The sequence below is a fragment of the Dipodomys spectabilis genome, unplaced genomic scaffold, assembly GCF_019054845.1.
Source record: "Dipodomys spectabilis isolate Male_0828 unplaced genomic scaffold, ASM1905484v1 ptg000054l, whole genome shotgun sequence".
Taxonomy (NCBI): Eukaryota; Metazoa; Chordata; class Mammalia; order Rodentia; family Heteromyidae; genus Dipodomys; species Dipodomys spectabilis.
The window spans coordinates 4,153,368-4,169,431 of record NW_024870731.1 but is presented as its reverse complement, the minus strand read 5'-3'; the positions used below and the strand labels follow the sequence as shown (position 1 = coordinate 4,169,431).

At 40.3% G+C, this 16,064-nt stretch overlaps 1 protein-coding gene across 1 annotated transcript in view; it reads left to right on the top strand.

Annotated features, from left to right (window-relative positions):
• The window catches only part of Cacna2d3 (calcium voltage-gated channel auxiliary subunit alpha2delta 3), a 927,251-nt gene that overhangs the window by 680,225 nt on the left and 230,962 nt on the right, over positions 1 to 16,064 (top strand). The window contains exons 15-16 of the mRNA XM_042679948.1: positions 10,667 to 10,738; positions 12,011 to 12,091. Coding sequence (XP_042535882.1) covers positions 10,667 to 10,738; positions 12,011 to 12,091 — 153 coding nt within the window. The remainder of the gene's footprint in view (positions 1 to 10,666; positions 10,739 to 12,010; positions 12,092 to 16,064) is intronic.

The window sequence follows — 16,064 nt, the reverse complement described above, 5'->3', positions numbered from 1 at the left end:
CACAAAGCTTTTACTTGAAGAAGTCTGCACATCTTGTCTGAATTCTAGTACCAATTCTCCGTGACTCCTTTCCTTTCTAGGCCTCTTCTATAAAATAAGTAAAAGGATAATGTTGGAATTAATTAACTCAAGGACCTTTTGCCAAGCACCTCTTGTGTACCAGGCTCTCTGCTAAATACTGTAGATAAACGAAAGATCCTTCCTAGTTCCTGCTCTGGGAGTTCACAGGTTCTACCCTATTTCCAATGCTTCTTCCATAGCCACAGTGATTGGAGACTTTGCTGTATTAACAGTTTGCACAAATATGGTCCTAGATGGTATCTTTGGTTTTAGAATAAATATGATTATCTTTGTAGTGAAGTTTGAGAACATCTGGTTCTCATTTCCACATAGTTAGGGAAGGGTTTATGGAGGAAGCAGCATTTCAGGGGGTCTTTAAACAAGGGGAAGGTTTTATCCCAGGGCCCCAAAGCTCGGGCAGTTGGCTGTGTTTTCAGGCATCTATTTGGGAGGTGTCTAAACCACGTTTGTGAAAATATGAATGTTTGGCCACAACAGGGGGTCAATTATGTGTCAGCTCATCATGAATATTGGCTGCAATCCAATGCATTATGATAATTCTCATTGTCATTATTACAGGGCATTCTTGGAATAAGCAGGTTATACCCTAATAAACAAACAAAGCAGTTTCCAAGACAGCTTTTGGATATGTTAATCAGTAATATTCTCTTGAACATGGCTTTATTTATATATGTATTCCTATTCAAGGACAGCATGATCTCTTTAACAAGATGTTGACTCATAAACCAGCCTGTCTTCAGAAAAGACGTATCTCAGAATCACTGGGAAAACTGGAAGCTGCACTCAACATTTTCTCAAATAATATTTTATTATAAGAAAGCTGTTTCTATACTTTCATATAGATGTTCTGACATTATCCAGCATTATCATTCACAAAGTTGCTTTCGACTTGTTAAAAAGAGGAAAAAAACAAATTAAGTAATACAGTTCGTTCAAGATGCAGTTAAAGTTCAAAGAGGAAAATCTGTTTCCTCTTATATTTAAATGATTTAAAATACAGTGATATCTCAAGAGAATTCAGAATTTCCAAATCTCAGATACAAGTAATAATGATTCAGTAAGAAGAGGGAAAATGTCTTAGACAGAAACCAAATACAATTTATGGAATATTCTCACTGTGAAGTGACTTCATTTTACCAAGACAATCAAGGGAAAAACAAAAGGAAGTGTTACTTTAAAAGTATTTACTGCATTTACTGCCAGGTGCCCTTCGCTCATGCCTGTAATCCAAGCTACTCAGGAGGCTGAGGTCTGAGGATCACAGTTCAAAGCCAGCCTGGGCACGAAAGTCCATGAGACTCTTATCTCCAATTAACCACCAGAAAACTGGAAGTGGCACTGTGGTTCAAGTGGTAGCCACTATTTGATATTTGTACAGAAAGCATCTTTTAAATTGGCTTTAAATTTTATCATTATTTTATTCATTTTTAGTTTTAGGCAGTAATCATCATAAGCACATTCTATTTAGGTGGTTTTATTTATAAAGTGCTTTCTATGATCAGATTGATAGGAGCTATTCTAATTAAAATTTTCAACTGTAATAAAAGAGATAAGAAAACCATACATGTACCCACAATCTAGATTTTAAAAAACGTATTTTTTTATCATACTTACTCAAATGTTTCTGATTTTTTTTGATGGAATGATATACTAGAGTCATTTGTGGGATTGTCATGGGCTGGTTGTTCATTCTTGAGAGATTAAAGCACTCATCAGGCACCTTTCTGAGCATAGTTTCTGCTGTGGATTTCAGATAGTACTCCTGTCCCTAGTCACTCCTGTTTTCTGGTCTGGTAGGGCTCCGAGGATGTTCCTAGCACCAAGACATGGGGCTATTCCTTGGAGATTCCCTGCATTTACCTATGCCTTTGTAACTAGTCACTTTATTAAACAGTCCTCCATCTTCTTGGATTGTGCTTTGTAAGTTCTTCCGAACCTGATAGCTCTGGTTTGCATTCTACTTGTTGGGGTCAATTATATTCGCAGTAGATACATGTATCTACGCACAGTAGATAAAACATCATTTTTCTGCTCAAATTCGTATATAAAGGTTTTCAAGCTACATGTATCCTTCCACAACTTTCTCTGTTTTCCAACTGTTGAGATTTATCCAGGTTGTCACGTGAAGATTTAGTTATTTTTGGTTTAAGAAAGATCATATGTGGACTTTGAGATTCCACAATTAGGATACAAATACTCAGGGAAAAAAATCCTGCAGAATTACTCTTTTAGTTCATTAATGGTATACATGTGTATATATACACAGCCATATGGCCACCAGTTACACAAGCATTTTTTTGGTCCTGCCAATGAAACAAGCTATTCTTTCTTACTCTTACCATTCCAAAATGGCTTTTAGACCTCTGAGTAAATAGATAGCTACTTTCATCCTTGGGTAAAGCTTATCAAAAGTTTTGGCCACTTTTATAGCAGCCAGCAAATGTCATGTTTATCTCTAACAGTAGTGGAAATCAAAGAATATGAGAAGAAAATGAACAGCCTGTGTCAAGCAAGGGATGTGATAGACTTGACCACCATGTCTCTGTACTGGTGCATTATGTCCTCACCTACTGTGCATACTCCGTTAATCCTTACCCAGTTCTTTCCCGGGGTCACTCTATACTGTTCAGTATTAGGGATAGTGGTGTTACGATGATAGAAGGGTGAGATGTAGGAGGTGGCCACTAAAAGTGGTAGGGATTGAGGGCTTTTTCCGGTTGGGGGTAGGAGAGAGTTTTGGTGGAAAAGAATCTTTACCTACGTATTCTGCTTATGTCTCCTTTTCCTTGGTCTATGTTTCCCTTTTCTCTGATTAACTTGTGGAGAGGGTTATTCCCATGTATTTCAACCACTTTGTGTTCCTCAGGCTCTGGAGTTTAAAATGGAGGTTACTCGTAACACATGTTTTCATAGTTCTTATTATGTGTCATTCAGCAGATGCTGGCCTTGGGGAACCCAGAACCATTGGTATACTCTGTGGGTAAGGAATTGGCTTCCCTTCTGCTCAGGCTACATTTGGGAAAGTGGGTCTGAAAGGATCCTTCCATTCCTGAATATCTTATTAACATCCCTAGAGGTGCATGCTTTGGGAGTCTCCTTTCCAACTGCTTCATGAAGAAATACTACCTCGTAGCACTATTCCCTGTCAAGGCATACGTTATTGACAAAATGAGTGCTTGGCATAGCCTGTGCTTCAATCGGGAAGGTGTCTAAATGGCATTGTCTTTTATTTAATTTTTGTTTTGAATTATTTTATTATTTTTAAGTAGTTGTACAAAAGAGTTACCATTCATAAAAACAATTTATGGCCAGTGACTCACACCTGTAATCCTACTCAGGAGGCTGAGATCTGAGAATCATGGTTCAGAGCCAGCCTGGGCACAAAAGTCCCTGTGAGACTCTTATCTCCAATTAACCACTGAAAAACTGGAAATGGTGCTATGGCTCGAAGTGGTCCAGTGCTAGCCTTGAGCAAAAGTGCTCAGGGACAGTGCCCAGGCCCTGAGATCAAGCCCCATGATCCATAGCAGTTTTGATCAGTGTTGCCACTTTCATCATTCTTACCCATCCCTCCCATCCCACCCTCCTAATTTTTCTTAATTTTTTAAGGATATATGTTGAATTCTTGCCTGCATTCTCTGCCTCTTCTTAAATTATTTTTTGTTTTCTGTTTTTTTTTTTATTGTGAAAATACCGTATAGAGGGGTTACAATTACATAGGCAAGATAATGAGTACATTTCTAATCACACATTGTTACCTCCTCCTTTGTTTCCCCTTTCAACCCCTTCCATCCCTCCCCCCTTCCTCCCCCCCCCCCATTAAATTTGTTTTTATTAGAAAGGTACATAGTTGCAGTATGCCTGCAATTCATGGGACTGCCACTAGATGGTGAAAGTGCCTTTTTATAGAATGAAAGTTGATACTCATTAGCAGGTATTGAAAATACTAGAAATACAGCTGTGTATTTACAAATTACACATCTATATAAAATATGTAAGAAAGTATTATGTTCAGGTAGTTATGTTACATTCCCTGTTAATAGAGTCAATGTGTTGTTCAGTTTTAATAAGAAAAATATACAAACATAAAAAGAGGAAGGTACAAAAGCAATAGGCAATTTAAGGACAGCACATTAGCTTTTGCTCTTGGCTTAGAAACAATCTTGCCTCCACCATTTGTGTGCAACCTTTTGTGGAGCCCCAGCTGCCAGGACTGAGCAGATCTGACAGAAGGCTCTTCTGAAAGCCACCTGGCAGCCCTCAAATGAGCTTCCAAGCATGAGACCCTTAACTCGTTTGAATACCTTCTCTGGGCCAAACCCACCCCCTTCCTCTCTGGGATTTGGCATCTCCCCAGAGACTTCCGGCTGCAGGAGAAACAGTGGTCCTGCCTGTAGCCCTGGCAATCTTCCGCTGAATAGAGATTGAAGAAGGAAAAAAATAACACCAAAAACAAACAAACAAACACAAAAACTAAAAACCAGGTGTTCTTCCAAGTGGAGGCTGCCTCTGGGCACCAGTGTAGCCACCAGTGTTCCCAGTACAGGGGACCTACAGAGCACAAGCACATGCTTTCCAGTCTGCCTCCAGCCTTCCCTACCTGTTTGTATGTCTCTACCTGGGAGATACAGAGGATGTTCCCTGATTTTGCAACTTTTCACCAAAGCTCCAACGTTTTATTCATTATGAAGATTTTTTTTTCATAAACAGTAATGACATTGGATTTTTTTTTTTATACTATCACATAAAGTGGTCATTTCTGTAAAAGCTGCCTAGTAGTATTTTGCTGCTTTGAGGGTAGCTCAGTTTCTTCTCTTAGGGAAAAAGGTACAGCAAAAAAATGTTGGGGCTATTTTCCCTTAAGCCTTTCTGGTCTCATGTGTGGGTTGTGTATGGCACTCAGGACAACTCCAATGGGAATTAAGAGTTAGCTGGGTCATTTATGAAACAAACTTGCTCCTGTGCAACTAAAGACTCTTCTGGGTAAAAATACAGAAAGAGGGGCTGGGAAGGTGGCTCAGTGGTAGAGTGCTTGCCTTGCATGCACAAGGCCCTGGGTTTGATTCCTCAGCACCACATAAGCAGAAAAAGCTGGAAGTGGCGCAGTGGCTCAACTAGCTCCTGTTCCTAACCCCTTGGAAAATGACCATGGTCTTACATCTGCATTTTTCTTGGAAGCCATGTGTATGAATCTGAAGCTATACTCTTACCTCAGCAGCAATCTCAGGTTGGGGGGGGCAGAGAAAAGTGAGTAGGAGGGACAGCTAGCCTTGAGCTGAAGAGCTGAGGGACAGTACCCAGGCCCAGAGTTCAGGCCCCACAACTGACTATATATATATATATATGCCCAATAATGGAAAGGCATGGATGTCATTGACCATAGGCCCTCAGGAGATTCCTGTCTCCATCCTTTCTACTCTTCTTTTTCCCTTTATCTCTCTCTCTTTTCTTTTCCCACTTTCCCCTTCTCTCATCTCCTTATCACACAGACATACACACAAACAGACATACACACCTCTTCTCCTCCATGGGTATTAACTTATTTTTTTCAGTTTTGCCTCTCTGGTGTATATACATGAGTTTCAGCTTATATTCCTTATCTTTCTTGACAGTACTAGAGTTTGAACTTGGGGGTCTCATGGTTGCTAGGCAGGTGGTCTACTACTTGAGTCATATCTCCTGGCCTGCTTTTGTTATTTTTTCAAATAGGGTTCTATATTTTGCCCAAGTCAGCCTGAACTCTGATCCTTTTATTTCCTTTTCTCAAATAGTTGGATCACAGACATACACCACTGCCCTGAGATTTGTATTGGCCAGGAGGTATCTACCAAACTTTTTGCCCAGGCCAGTCTTGAACCAGTTAGTCTTGACGAGCTAGGATTACAGGTGTGAGCCTCCACACTCAGCTCAGACTTAAATTTTTATAACCACCCATAAAGACAGAGCAGAGAATCTTTGCCATTAGCTCTAGATAGAAAACAAAGGAAAAGAAAAGAAATCACAGGGAACTTGGCTTGAATCATGTGTTTGATTACTAAGCTAATCTGTGTGGCCTGGATAGTATAGATGTGCACAGACACACACACACACACACACACACACACACACACACACACTGCTCTGGATGGAACAGCTGGGTTGGGTGTGTAGCTACACATTCTGGGTAAGAAAAATTAACTGCCATAGAAATGTTGTGATTGGAGGGGTTCAAGAGGAGTTCTGTAAAGGAGGATGATACCTGAAGAGAAAGAAAAAACAAAGGTGCTAAGTAATTCTACCATGTCTACCTTACTTCAAAGTGGCATTAGTATAAGGAAAATGAAATGAGATGGAATTTTCCCTACTGATAAATCTGCTTTTTAGGAAGCATTCTGAATGTGTCACATGAGCCTTGACAAATACCAGAAATGTTGACCTTAGTTCAAGTTAGACTGGAAGAAGATGAGAGCCAGCATGCCAAACCTTACCAGCTCTTCCTCCTTCACCTCACTAGTTTTGCTATCACCCCAAGTGGGCTTCATATTCCCGGGGGATAAGACCCAGGTCTTCTTCCTAATTGTCTTTGCAGCTCATGACATGAAACTTGGCACACAGCCAAGGCTTAAGGGAAGTTCAGTAAGGAAATCAATGAATAGTAATGACAAGCCGGCAGCAAAGTGGAGAGACCACAAATCTGGTAGTGTTATGCTAGCTGGGGCCACACCCGAGGGCTGGCCACATTCTTGACTGGTGCCATCCATGGGAAACTCATCAGGCATTAAGAGCAGAGGCCTGGCATGGCTGCACAGACCTCGCACATAAGTCCGAATGCATATTCATATGAGCCCACATGCATGATTAACTTGGGAAGCTGACAGGAAGCAGTCAATCCGTTGAGCAAGTTTGTGTTTTATAAACCAGATGTTCAGTATTATTATTCATCATTTCCTTTGATACCAGAACAGTCTCCATTATGTAGAATAGGAAATGAAGGATATGGAATAATATACACTTATTATACAACAGAACACCACACCAAGCATTTTGGAGGCCTGTTTAAAGCCTGGGTAAGTGTAATGGAACAGTAGTTTCATTTGAAGATTCTCATTTGGACTTAAGTTAATGGGATTTTGTCCAGATGGACTATGGTGATCCCCATCTCCTGTTTCTAGCCCCTTGGAAAATGAGCATTGTCTTACATCTGCATTTTTCTTGGAAGCCATGTGTATGAATCTGAAGCTATACTCTTACCTCAGCAGCAACCTCAAGTTGAGGAGGCGGGGGGGGGGGGGGGGGGTGGTGCTACAGAAAAGGGACCCCCTAGTGAGTAGGAGGGACAGAGCGTTTCTGTCCCTAGTTGGCTGCATAACTTTTGCTTGGTGGACTGGAAGAAAAACCCTTGCCACTGGCTGATATTTCCTAAGCAAGAATACAGAATGCCTTTTGATCATAACGTGCTGTGCTGGCAGTGCAAATGAACTCTAATTACTATCCTTCTCCATGAAGTGTTTAAGACTCACAGAGTTCAGACCCACACTTACAGACCAGGATTTCTGATGGCTAATTAGGATAAGAATCTCTCTGATTTGTCTACATGGGCTGACTTTGAACCATGATCCTTAGATCTCAGTGTCCTGATTAGGATATAGATGATATCTACCGGATCCCAGCCAGATGAGGTCTTGATGTTGTTCAAGTAATGTTGTGGAGCTCCTACCAGTCCTTGTGGCCATATGATTAGACATGGGAAACCTACAAGTTAGGGTTCTGGTCATTCCAGTCTAAATTTGGGCTTAAGGAAAAGAATGCATGAATGGATTCGCTGCATTTCCTTTTGTTTACCTGGGACTGTTACAGATAAGTAAGTGACTCAGTACAGATGCAATAGTATAGGGATTTGTTTTTAGAGTAATGATGCATTAATTACATTTGGAATTAGCCCCTGAGTGAAGTTGGTACTTATAATGTGGCTTACTATTTAGAAGTTCATTCCCTATGATCTTGTATTTGCCAGGACAATTACTAGTGATTTATAACTGATTTTTACTAGTTGCAGGAAAAAGAACTTCATTTCTCATTACTGACAATGGTATATTTTTATTTCATCCATGGTCCATTTTGGCGTTGCTTGAGATTTTGATTTGGGTTGCAAAGTAGAAGTTGTCCAGGGTTATGGATCGATCAGCTCAAATCAGTTTTCTGTATAGTATTAAGGATTAATCAAGGAGTTGGAATATGGGAAGAGTTATAAGAGAGCAGTTGACTGTGTGTTAGTTCTGCTTTTGAAATGACTTTATACACCTCCATTGGCAGCCACAGTATACTTTAAATATTTTTAGCAAGACTTTGGAACTGTTTCCACAAATTCTTTTTTTTTTTAAATTTTGTTTCCACAAATTCTTATATACAGCACAAACTGGCTAACTTACTTCCTGGCAAAAGTAGCTGTCAAATAATCTTACAGTAGTACTACTTGCTAATATTGATAAAATAAATTTGTTTATTCAAATAAACAGAACCAATAGAAGAGCCCATATAGACAAAACATACCACACATATATCCATACACATATAAGTATATATAGAGATAAAACATGCATATATGTATGTAAATAGAGAAAGAGGACCTGTGTGTATATGGATGTGCATGGAGCAAGAAAGAGAGTTATATTAAAGAGTTATCTTACATGATTTTACAGTTTAATAAATTTGAATTTGGAAGATAGGCAAGTAGGAAGTTCCAGCCAGTTTTGATTTTACAGTCTTGAGTTTGAAGGCAAACTGAAGGCAGAATTCCTCCTCTCCTGCAGGACCTGTGTTTACTCTTATGACTTTCAACTGATTAAATGAGACTCACCCATATTATACAGGGTAATCTGCTTTACTGGAAGTGTACTGATTTAAGTCTAAGTTACATCTAAAGTATACCTTCTCAGAAACCATCTAGATTAGAGATTGATCAAATCAGTGGACACATATCTAGCCACACCATGACTTCCTGATGCTTAAGAACCACAGGTTTCTGTCTCATTCTGCTTTTTATAGTGTGAATTCTGTTGCTTTACTGTGTGATCTTCAAGGCAGATTAAGGAGCCCACTGTCCTTTTAGTTCCTCTGTATCCCAAATACCATGTTGAATGGTATCAGATCTCATCCTCATGACGATGTTGGAGAAGACTTGGCATTTAATCTAAGGACATGAAGGCATAGCCAGCTTAGTTACAAAGATTCAGAACTGAAAATTAAAACTAGGTTTGAGTGGATAGACCAAAGTCTACTTCTCTGTCCTAAGACTGTTTTGCCATTTGTTAATGGTGCAGAAGAGATGCTCTTGCTTATCCCCCTCCCAGTGCAGATGAAGGCATGAATGTGAGTATGTGATCCAAAGGATTTCATGCATGTATCAAGCATGTAACATGTGCCATTTTTAGTGGTCTTTATTTCAATAGAAATGATTAACTTTTTTTGCAATTTTTTTATTGTGATTAAGTAATTACATAAATTTCACAGTAGTGTGGTATAGTGACACTTAAAGTCACAAACACATTCTAACTTTCATGGGGCAAATTGTCTTTATTGTGATCTAAATAGTTTGAGTTCTATGAGCTTTGACAATACAGTTATTCTTCCACATTGGGTGATATGTACATTTCTTTCCTTTTGCTTAGTGTCAGCTGTTCCCTCTTTCCCACTCATTCGCTCCCTCCCGTCACTGCCATTGAGTTGATTAGTTCATTTTGATCAATGTCCAGTGGTTAACTTCTTAATTATGATTTTCAGGGTTTTATCATTTTTATTGTTTATTTTTTCATCTGGGACTAGTGTTCAACAATCTATAGATATAAAAAAGGCCTACCTTGGGGAAAATGAACTCCTGGATTCTGTGATTTCTCACAAGACCTTCCAGATGCTTACCATTAATGTATTTATGTATGTATGTATGTATTGTTCAGGGCCTGAGCACTGTCCCTAAGCTTCTTTTAGCTCAAGGCTAATGCTCTACCACTTGAGCCACCACTCCACTTTTGACTCTGTGTGTTTGTGTGTGGGCACATGCACACATATGACACTTGTGCATGTGTGTGCATGTGCATGTGTATTTGGTTAATTGGAGATAAAAGTCTCTTGGACTTGCCCAGGCTGTTTGAACCACAATCTTCAAATCTGAGTTTCCTTAGTAACTAGGGTTACAGACGTGAGCAAATGCTCACCCTTTCTGACTTTTCATTTTTAGATTAAAAGCAAGTATTATTAGTGCACATACTGAACATAAATGTCTGGGAAGTAAAAAAGTAAAATCAGTCAGTGGTAATGAGATAAGTCACTAAGTTAGAAATAAGGCTTTATGAGAGGTAGAACAGCTCAAAATGGAGAACAGATCCACAGTTCTGACCGATAGAAGCAGTTCCCCAGCCCCCAGCTGCAAATCAGGTCTATCATCTGAAACATGGGGTGCCAAGGCACCTTGCTCTTCCCAGCTAAAGGCTCCTGTGAGTGCTAGCTTTCCTCCACAGCATCTGAGTAGAGAGGACATGATGGGCAGCGGCATCCTCCACTCTGAGGTTCCACAGCACCCTCAGTAACCCTCTTTTCTTTCTCCATGCAGCTTGCTGATGATCAGGGCCTCGTCTTGATGACCACCGTGGCCATGCCTGTGTTCAGTAAGCAGAATGAAACCGTGAGTATGGGGGCTCTGCTTCCTGCTTGACACAAAGGCTTCTTTCTCAGACCTCTTCTCAGTCAGGCTCTGATCACTTCTTTTCCCCCTAAACATAGACTGAAGAGAAGCTTTTCTTACTGTTTTATCCTACTGTGAGACTAATCAAATCAGAAATGGAAAGGATTTCCAGTGGCATCATTTTAGAGTTCTTAGCTGTTTAGCCCCTGTCCAACTTTAAATGGTAAATGGTCAGAGAAGCAATTCAAGAATACTTGATCGTAGTAGGCTGACCTCGCTTTGCTTTACAATTATCTCCTTTGTATTAATTTCCCAGAGTTATTATGTACTTTTCCAACTTCGGTAAACTGAAAATTAGACATTTACTTCTTCACAGTTGTCGGGCTGGCAGTCTGAAATTAAGATGTTCCCTTCAAAGGCTTGGAGCAGAATGCTTGCATCTCCCAGGTTCTGGGACCACATGCAACATTTGGCTTGTGGCAGCATCATTCCCATGTCTGCTTCTGTTTTCACAAGACTTCTTCTGTCATGTCTCTGTAGGTCTTCTCTTGTGAGACGGCCAGTTATTAATTTAGGTACCACCCCAAATCCATCTTACAATTTCATGCAACTTCATCTAACGGTCCTTAGCTATTCCATCTTCGTTAGTTCTACATCACTTTACATTCAGAAGTACTGAATAAACAGGAATTTACTGAGACCCTATTCAAACTTGACAAGCCTCAAAGAAATAACCAAGAGAAGCAATCTGTGTATTCTTTCAGATGGCCTTTCAGATATTGGAAATTGCAGCAAACCATAGTGATCACTGCCTGAGGAATTAGGATTCTGGAGGCTTGTTCCTTCACCTCCATCCTTGGTTCCAACTCCAAATTACAAGGCAGCATAAACTGAGAAAGAAACTACCATGCTGTCTTTTCTGTAGAAAACATTTCTAAGAGAAACTGGCATAGGATCATAGCCCTCAGCTGCTGAATCTGTTGTGTTCCTTCCCATCATTTTTTAATTTTTAGGAAGGAGAAAAATAAGGCATCACAGTTGGTGTTATGAATGTTTTAGTGTTTGGTCTGACACACTACCCATCTTGGCAAGTAATATATTGGGTGGAAGGTAGAGGATAAAAGTCTCTCTTGAAGACATGGGTAAATCCTCAATCTCCATCTCTGTTGGTCTAGCTGATCGGTGATCTATGGCAAGTGACTTCTCATTAATTCCTATATTTTCAGTTCAATTAACTTCCTGTTGTTATTGTTCAATGTTTGTTCTCAACAGAGATCAAAGGGCATTCTTCTAGGTGTGGTTGGTACCGACGTTCCAGTGAAGGAACTTCTGAAGACCATTCCCAAATACAAGGTAATGTACAACCTTACCAACACATTCAGATTAATAGAAACCAGGAGTATCACTTCCCCAGAAATCAGGTCCTAAGCTCCATCTGCTTTCAGAGCAGAGTTCTTCCTATTTCTACCAAATCCTCTCTGTACTACCTTCAGAGTTCTTTGGCATGTATTTTTAAATTTTAAATTCACACTGTTCTTCTTTACTGACTATACTAACCTCAACTTACTAATTCATGTGAAAGTCTGAGTTTTGATGAGATTATTTCATTTTAGTGGCATTATACAGGTGTGAACATAACTGCTTTGCCTTTTTAAAAGATGGCCCAAAAGAAAGCATCGTGGCTCACACCATGCTTGTACTTGGAAGGCAGGGATCAGGAAAATCTTGGTTCAAGGCTATCGCAGACAAAAAAGTTCATGAAATCCATCTCCACAAATAGAAAGCTGAGTGTCACATCCCTTGTCTGTCATCCCAGCTACTCAAGAAGTGTAAATAAGAAGATCACATTCCAGGCATACCCAGTATAAACATAAGCCCCTATTCAGAAAAATAACATAAGTGAAAAAGGGCTGGGGTATGTCACTCTAGTGCCTGCCTAGTAAACACACAAGGGCCTGAGATCAAGCCCCAATACTGCCAAATAAGTAAGTAAGTAAGTAAATAAATCAATAAAATGGAGAGTCCTTGGATCTCTGCAGAAAACTCCCTCTTGCTCTCTGGTAGAGAAGGAAGCAAACCAACAAGTGGGAAGGGAGAAGTCCCTGGAGAACCAATAGCGACACACAGAGCTCTCCCAGGCTGTTTTGAGTGTGGGGGTATAGGTGGGGTTAGAGTGTAGCCAGGTTACAAGGGTCCACTAGTTAAAGGTCTTTACTAACTACACAGGGGTTGACCATTTCACTCACTTCTCTGTAGAACTGAGCAGCCTGTGTAGCTTGGCCCCATTAGGCCTACTTTGACTCATGGGAGCTCCCTCTTTCTCTGTGTAGAGGAAGGCTAGGAATCTGGTGTTGCTGGATGCCAGAGACCCCTTCCTAAGTTACCTTCCCTGTTTGCTGAGGTCCAGATACCTGATTTGCTGATCTTTCAGAGGCCCATCAGCCTTGCTGGGCCTCAGGTAGAGGAAGACAGTAGTTCTAAAGCAAACCTTGGAGGTTTCTAACTTCATTGTTAAGCTGGCAGATACAAGTGCCTCAAATTCTTAGGTTCTGTTCTATCTACTGGATATAGACAGCCTCACCCATTAATTAGAGTTAAGTTTCCAGAGATACAGCAGGACAATAGGTCTTCTAGTTGGTCCAAACTCATGTAATTATTGGGAATGATAGGTCCTCAGAAAATGAAAGCCAAGAGTGATGTCAGGTGCTGGTGGCTCATGTTTATAATTCTAGTTATTCAGGAAGCTAAGATATAAGAATCAATATTTGAACCAGCCCAGGCAAACAAGTCCTTGGGGCCCTTAATTTCCAATGAAATGCTAGAAGTAGAATGCCAGTTGTGAGTAAAAAAGCCAAGGGAAAGCCCAAGGCCTGGAGTTCATGAACAAGAAAAGAAAAGAAAGCCAAAGTTGGGAGGAGGGAGGCTTTGTGGCCTCTAACGAGAGCAGGCTTCACATTTCTTGAAACTCTCAGACATAGGTCTCCAAAACTGCTAGCCCACAATTTAAGATATCTAGCTACAGATAATACTTCCAAGTAATTATTGCATTTTTCTTATTTCACATGAGGAAATACAGGAAACACAAACAACAGAATACTACTTTATATATGTCCAATAAATCAAAGAAGAATGATTATAAAATGAAATAATAACAGTTATCCCATGGATCAGTTCCTTACTGTTTCCTCCACAAGATGAGGCAGTAAGTTCTCTATAACATTATGTATTAAGAATAGGCAGATATGTTTTAACCCATATTACAACTGAAAAATTGGAGGCACAGAAAGCTAAAGCATCCTGCCTTGCTTCTTAGTTTGAAAGTAGGGGAACCATAATTTTAGCCTCTCTAGCTCCAAGATCACTAGGAACAATATATCTATGACGGCGATATTAGTGGGAAAATAACAGTTACAATGTTAAAGTAAAGCCATTGTAATAATTATAATGTGATGAGATACATATTTGACTTCTTACTGTGTGTCCAGTGTTGTCCAAAATAGTTTACATGCGTTATTTCACTGAACCTTTATTACACTCCCATGAAGTGGGCACCATTTTCCCCATTTGTTTAAGAAAATTTAAAATGACTCTTTCAACATCACTCACAGAGTAAAAGATGAATGAGACAAAGTGTGATGACAGAATAGATGTAGATCATCTTTGGGAAAGTAACTAGCAAAGTTCCAAGCACAGGTACTTGTGTTTTTATGCTTTCTCAAGTGTCAGGATGGGAACCAGGGACACTAATATGTGGTACATTGACCTAAGATACTGCCCCTTGTGTGGCTCCATAAAGATCCTTAAGAAAGATGTCCTGTCTGCCTGGGATTGCAATGGCGAAAAATAAAGGAGAGGAGAGCTCCTGGGAACAGAGTCCTGGTCACACCTTGCCCTCCTCATTAACACCTTGTATAGATGAGTCAGCTCTTGGCTCTTGGGGTTTTCCCAGAAGATATTATTCTTTTTCTCTCCCTTAGCTTCATAGATTTTCCCACAAGCAATCAGACTTCCTGTAATTTTTATTAAGAATTCCAGACACCCAACAATAATTTCCAGACACCATGGCCTCTGTTACCATAACGAGCCATTGTATAATTGGGCTCACTTTGCTAGCCCGAAGGCTCTCCTCTTGGAAGGGAAGTGCTCCTCTCCAGACTGGGGGCCCCTGCACAGCTCCTGGCCTCCAGGGGAGTGAGCAGCAGGGCCCATTTGGCAGCCCAACCCCACATGCTGGAAGACCTCGTGTCCAATCTGTTCTCTATTACTCCACGGGATTGCACATGCAATGGACAGGAAGACTGGCTCCATTTCGGATGAAACAAGAGTTAGCGATTTCACCAGCATACTGATTTGTGGCCAAGTCCAAAGGTTGGTCACTGTCATTTTAAGGTTTGATTCTTAAATTCATCCATGGGATGTATTTACTCTCCTCTCCCATACCTTTCTGAGGTGATATAAAGAACCACCAGCCAACACATATAACAATCTGTATGCCATTTTTCTAGAATGTTCTTATGAGAAAGGTTTTAACTCCAAGGCTTCTGAATGTCAGGAAAAGTCTCAGCTAGAGGGTTGAGAAGGTCTGGTTATGCATATACCAGAGGAGATCAGCTTTTTTTGGACCTTGGTGAGGGAGGAAGGTATACTGAAATTTGAATTTGTGTTCAACTAGATAAGCATGCTATATTTGAACCATTTTCTAGCCCTTCTCGTTAATAGATTATTTTTCAGGTAGGATCTCACATTTCCTCCCCCATGGGTCTTATTTCTTTCCTTCAGTTCTTCTACTTGTTCTTCCCTAAGTGTGCATCCCTGCACCTATGTGCCTGGTCTGTCCCTGAACCATGATCCTCCTGGGCTTTAACTCCCACTTAGCTGAGTTTACAGTCATCAGCCCCTATACCTGGCCCTTTTTGGCTCATGTTTAATGTGTACTTTGGTTCAGATTTCCAAGATGAACTACTAGATAATATTTGAGTAAAGTTATAAATGTCTTAAATATATGCAGACTTTATCTAAATATCTGGCACATGCCTGACATTGATCTATGATCTATGGAAGTAAAGTCAGGTGGCTCCAGTCCACAAATGAGCCACTGGCACATGAAAAAGGTTTCATCTACCATGTGACTTAGTGCATTATAGAGCAAGGAGAACTAGGTTGGGTTGAAAGGCGAGAAAGTGCGTAACATTTTACCCCTTGGGTTAAAGGTAGTAATGAAAATGTGCTCAGGCTTTTTGGAAATGGAATGGGAAGGAGAGAGCCAACAAGAGGATCATCAGAAACTAGTGGAGCAGGTGGATCTCTGGGAATTGAACTCAGGACT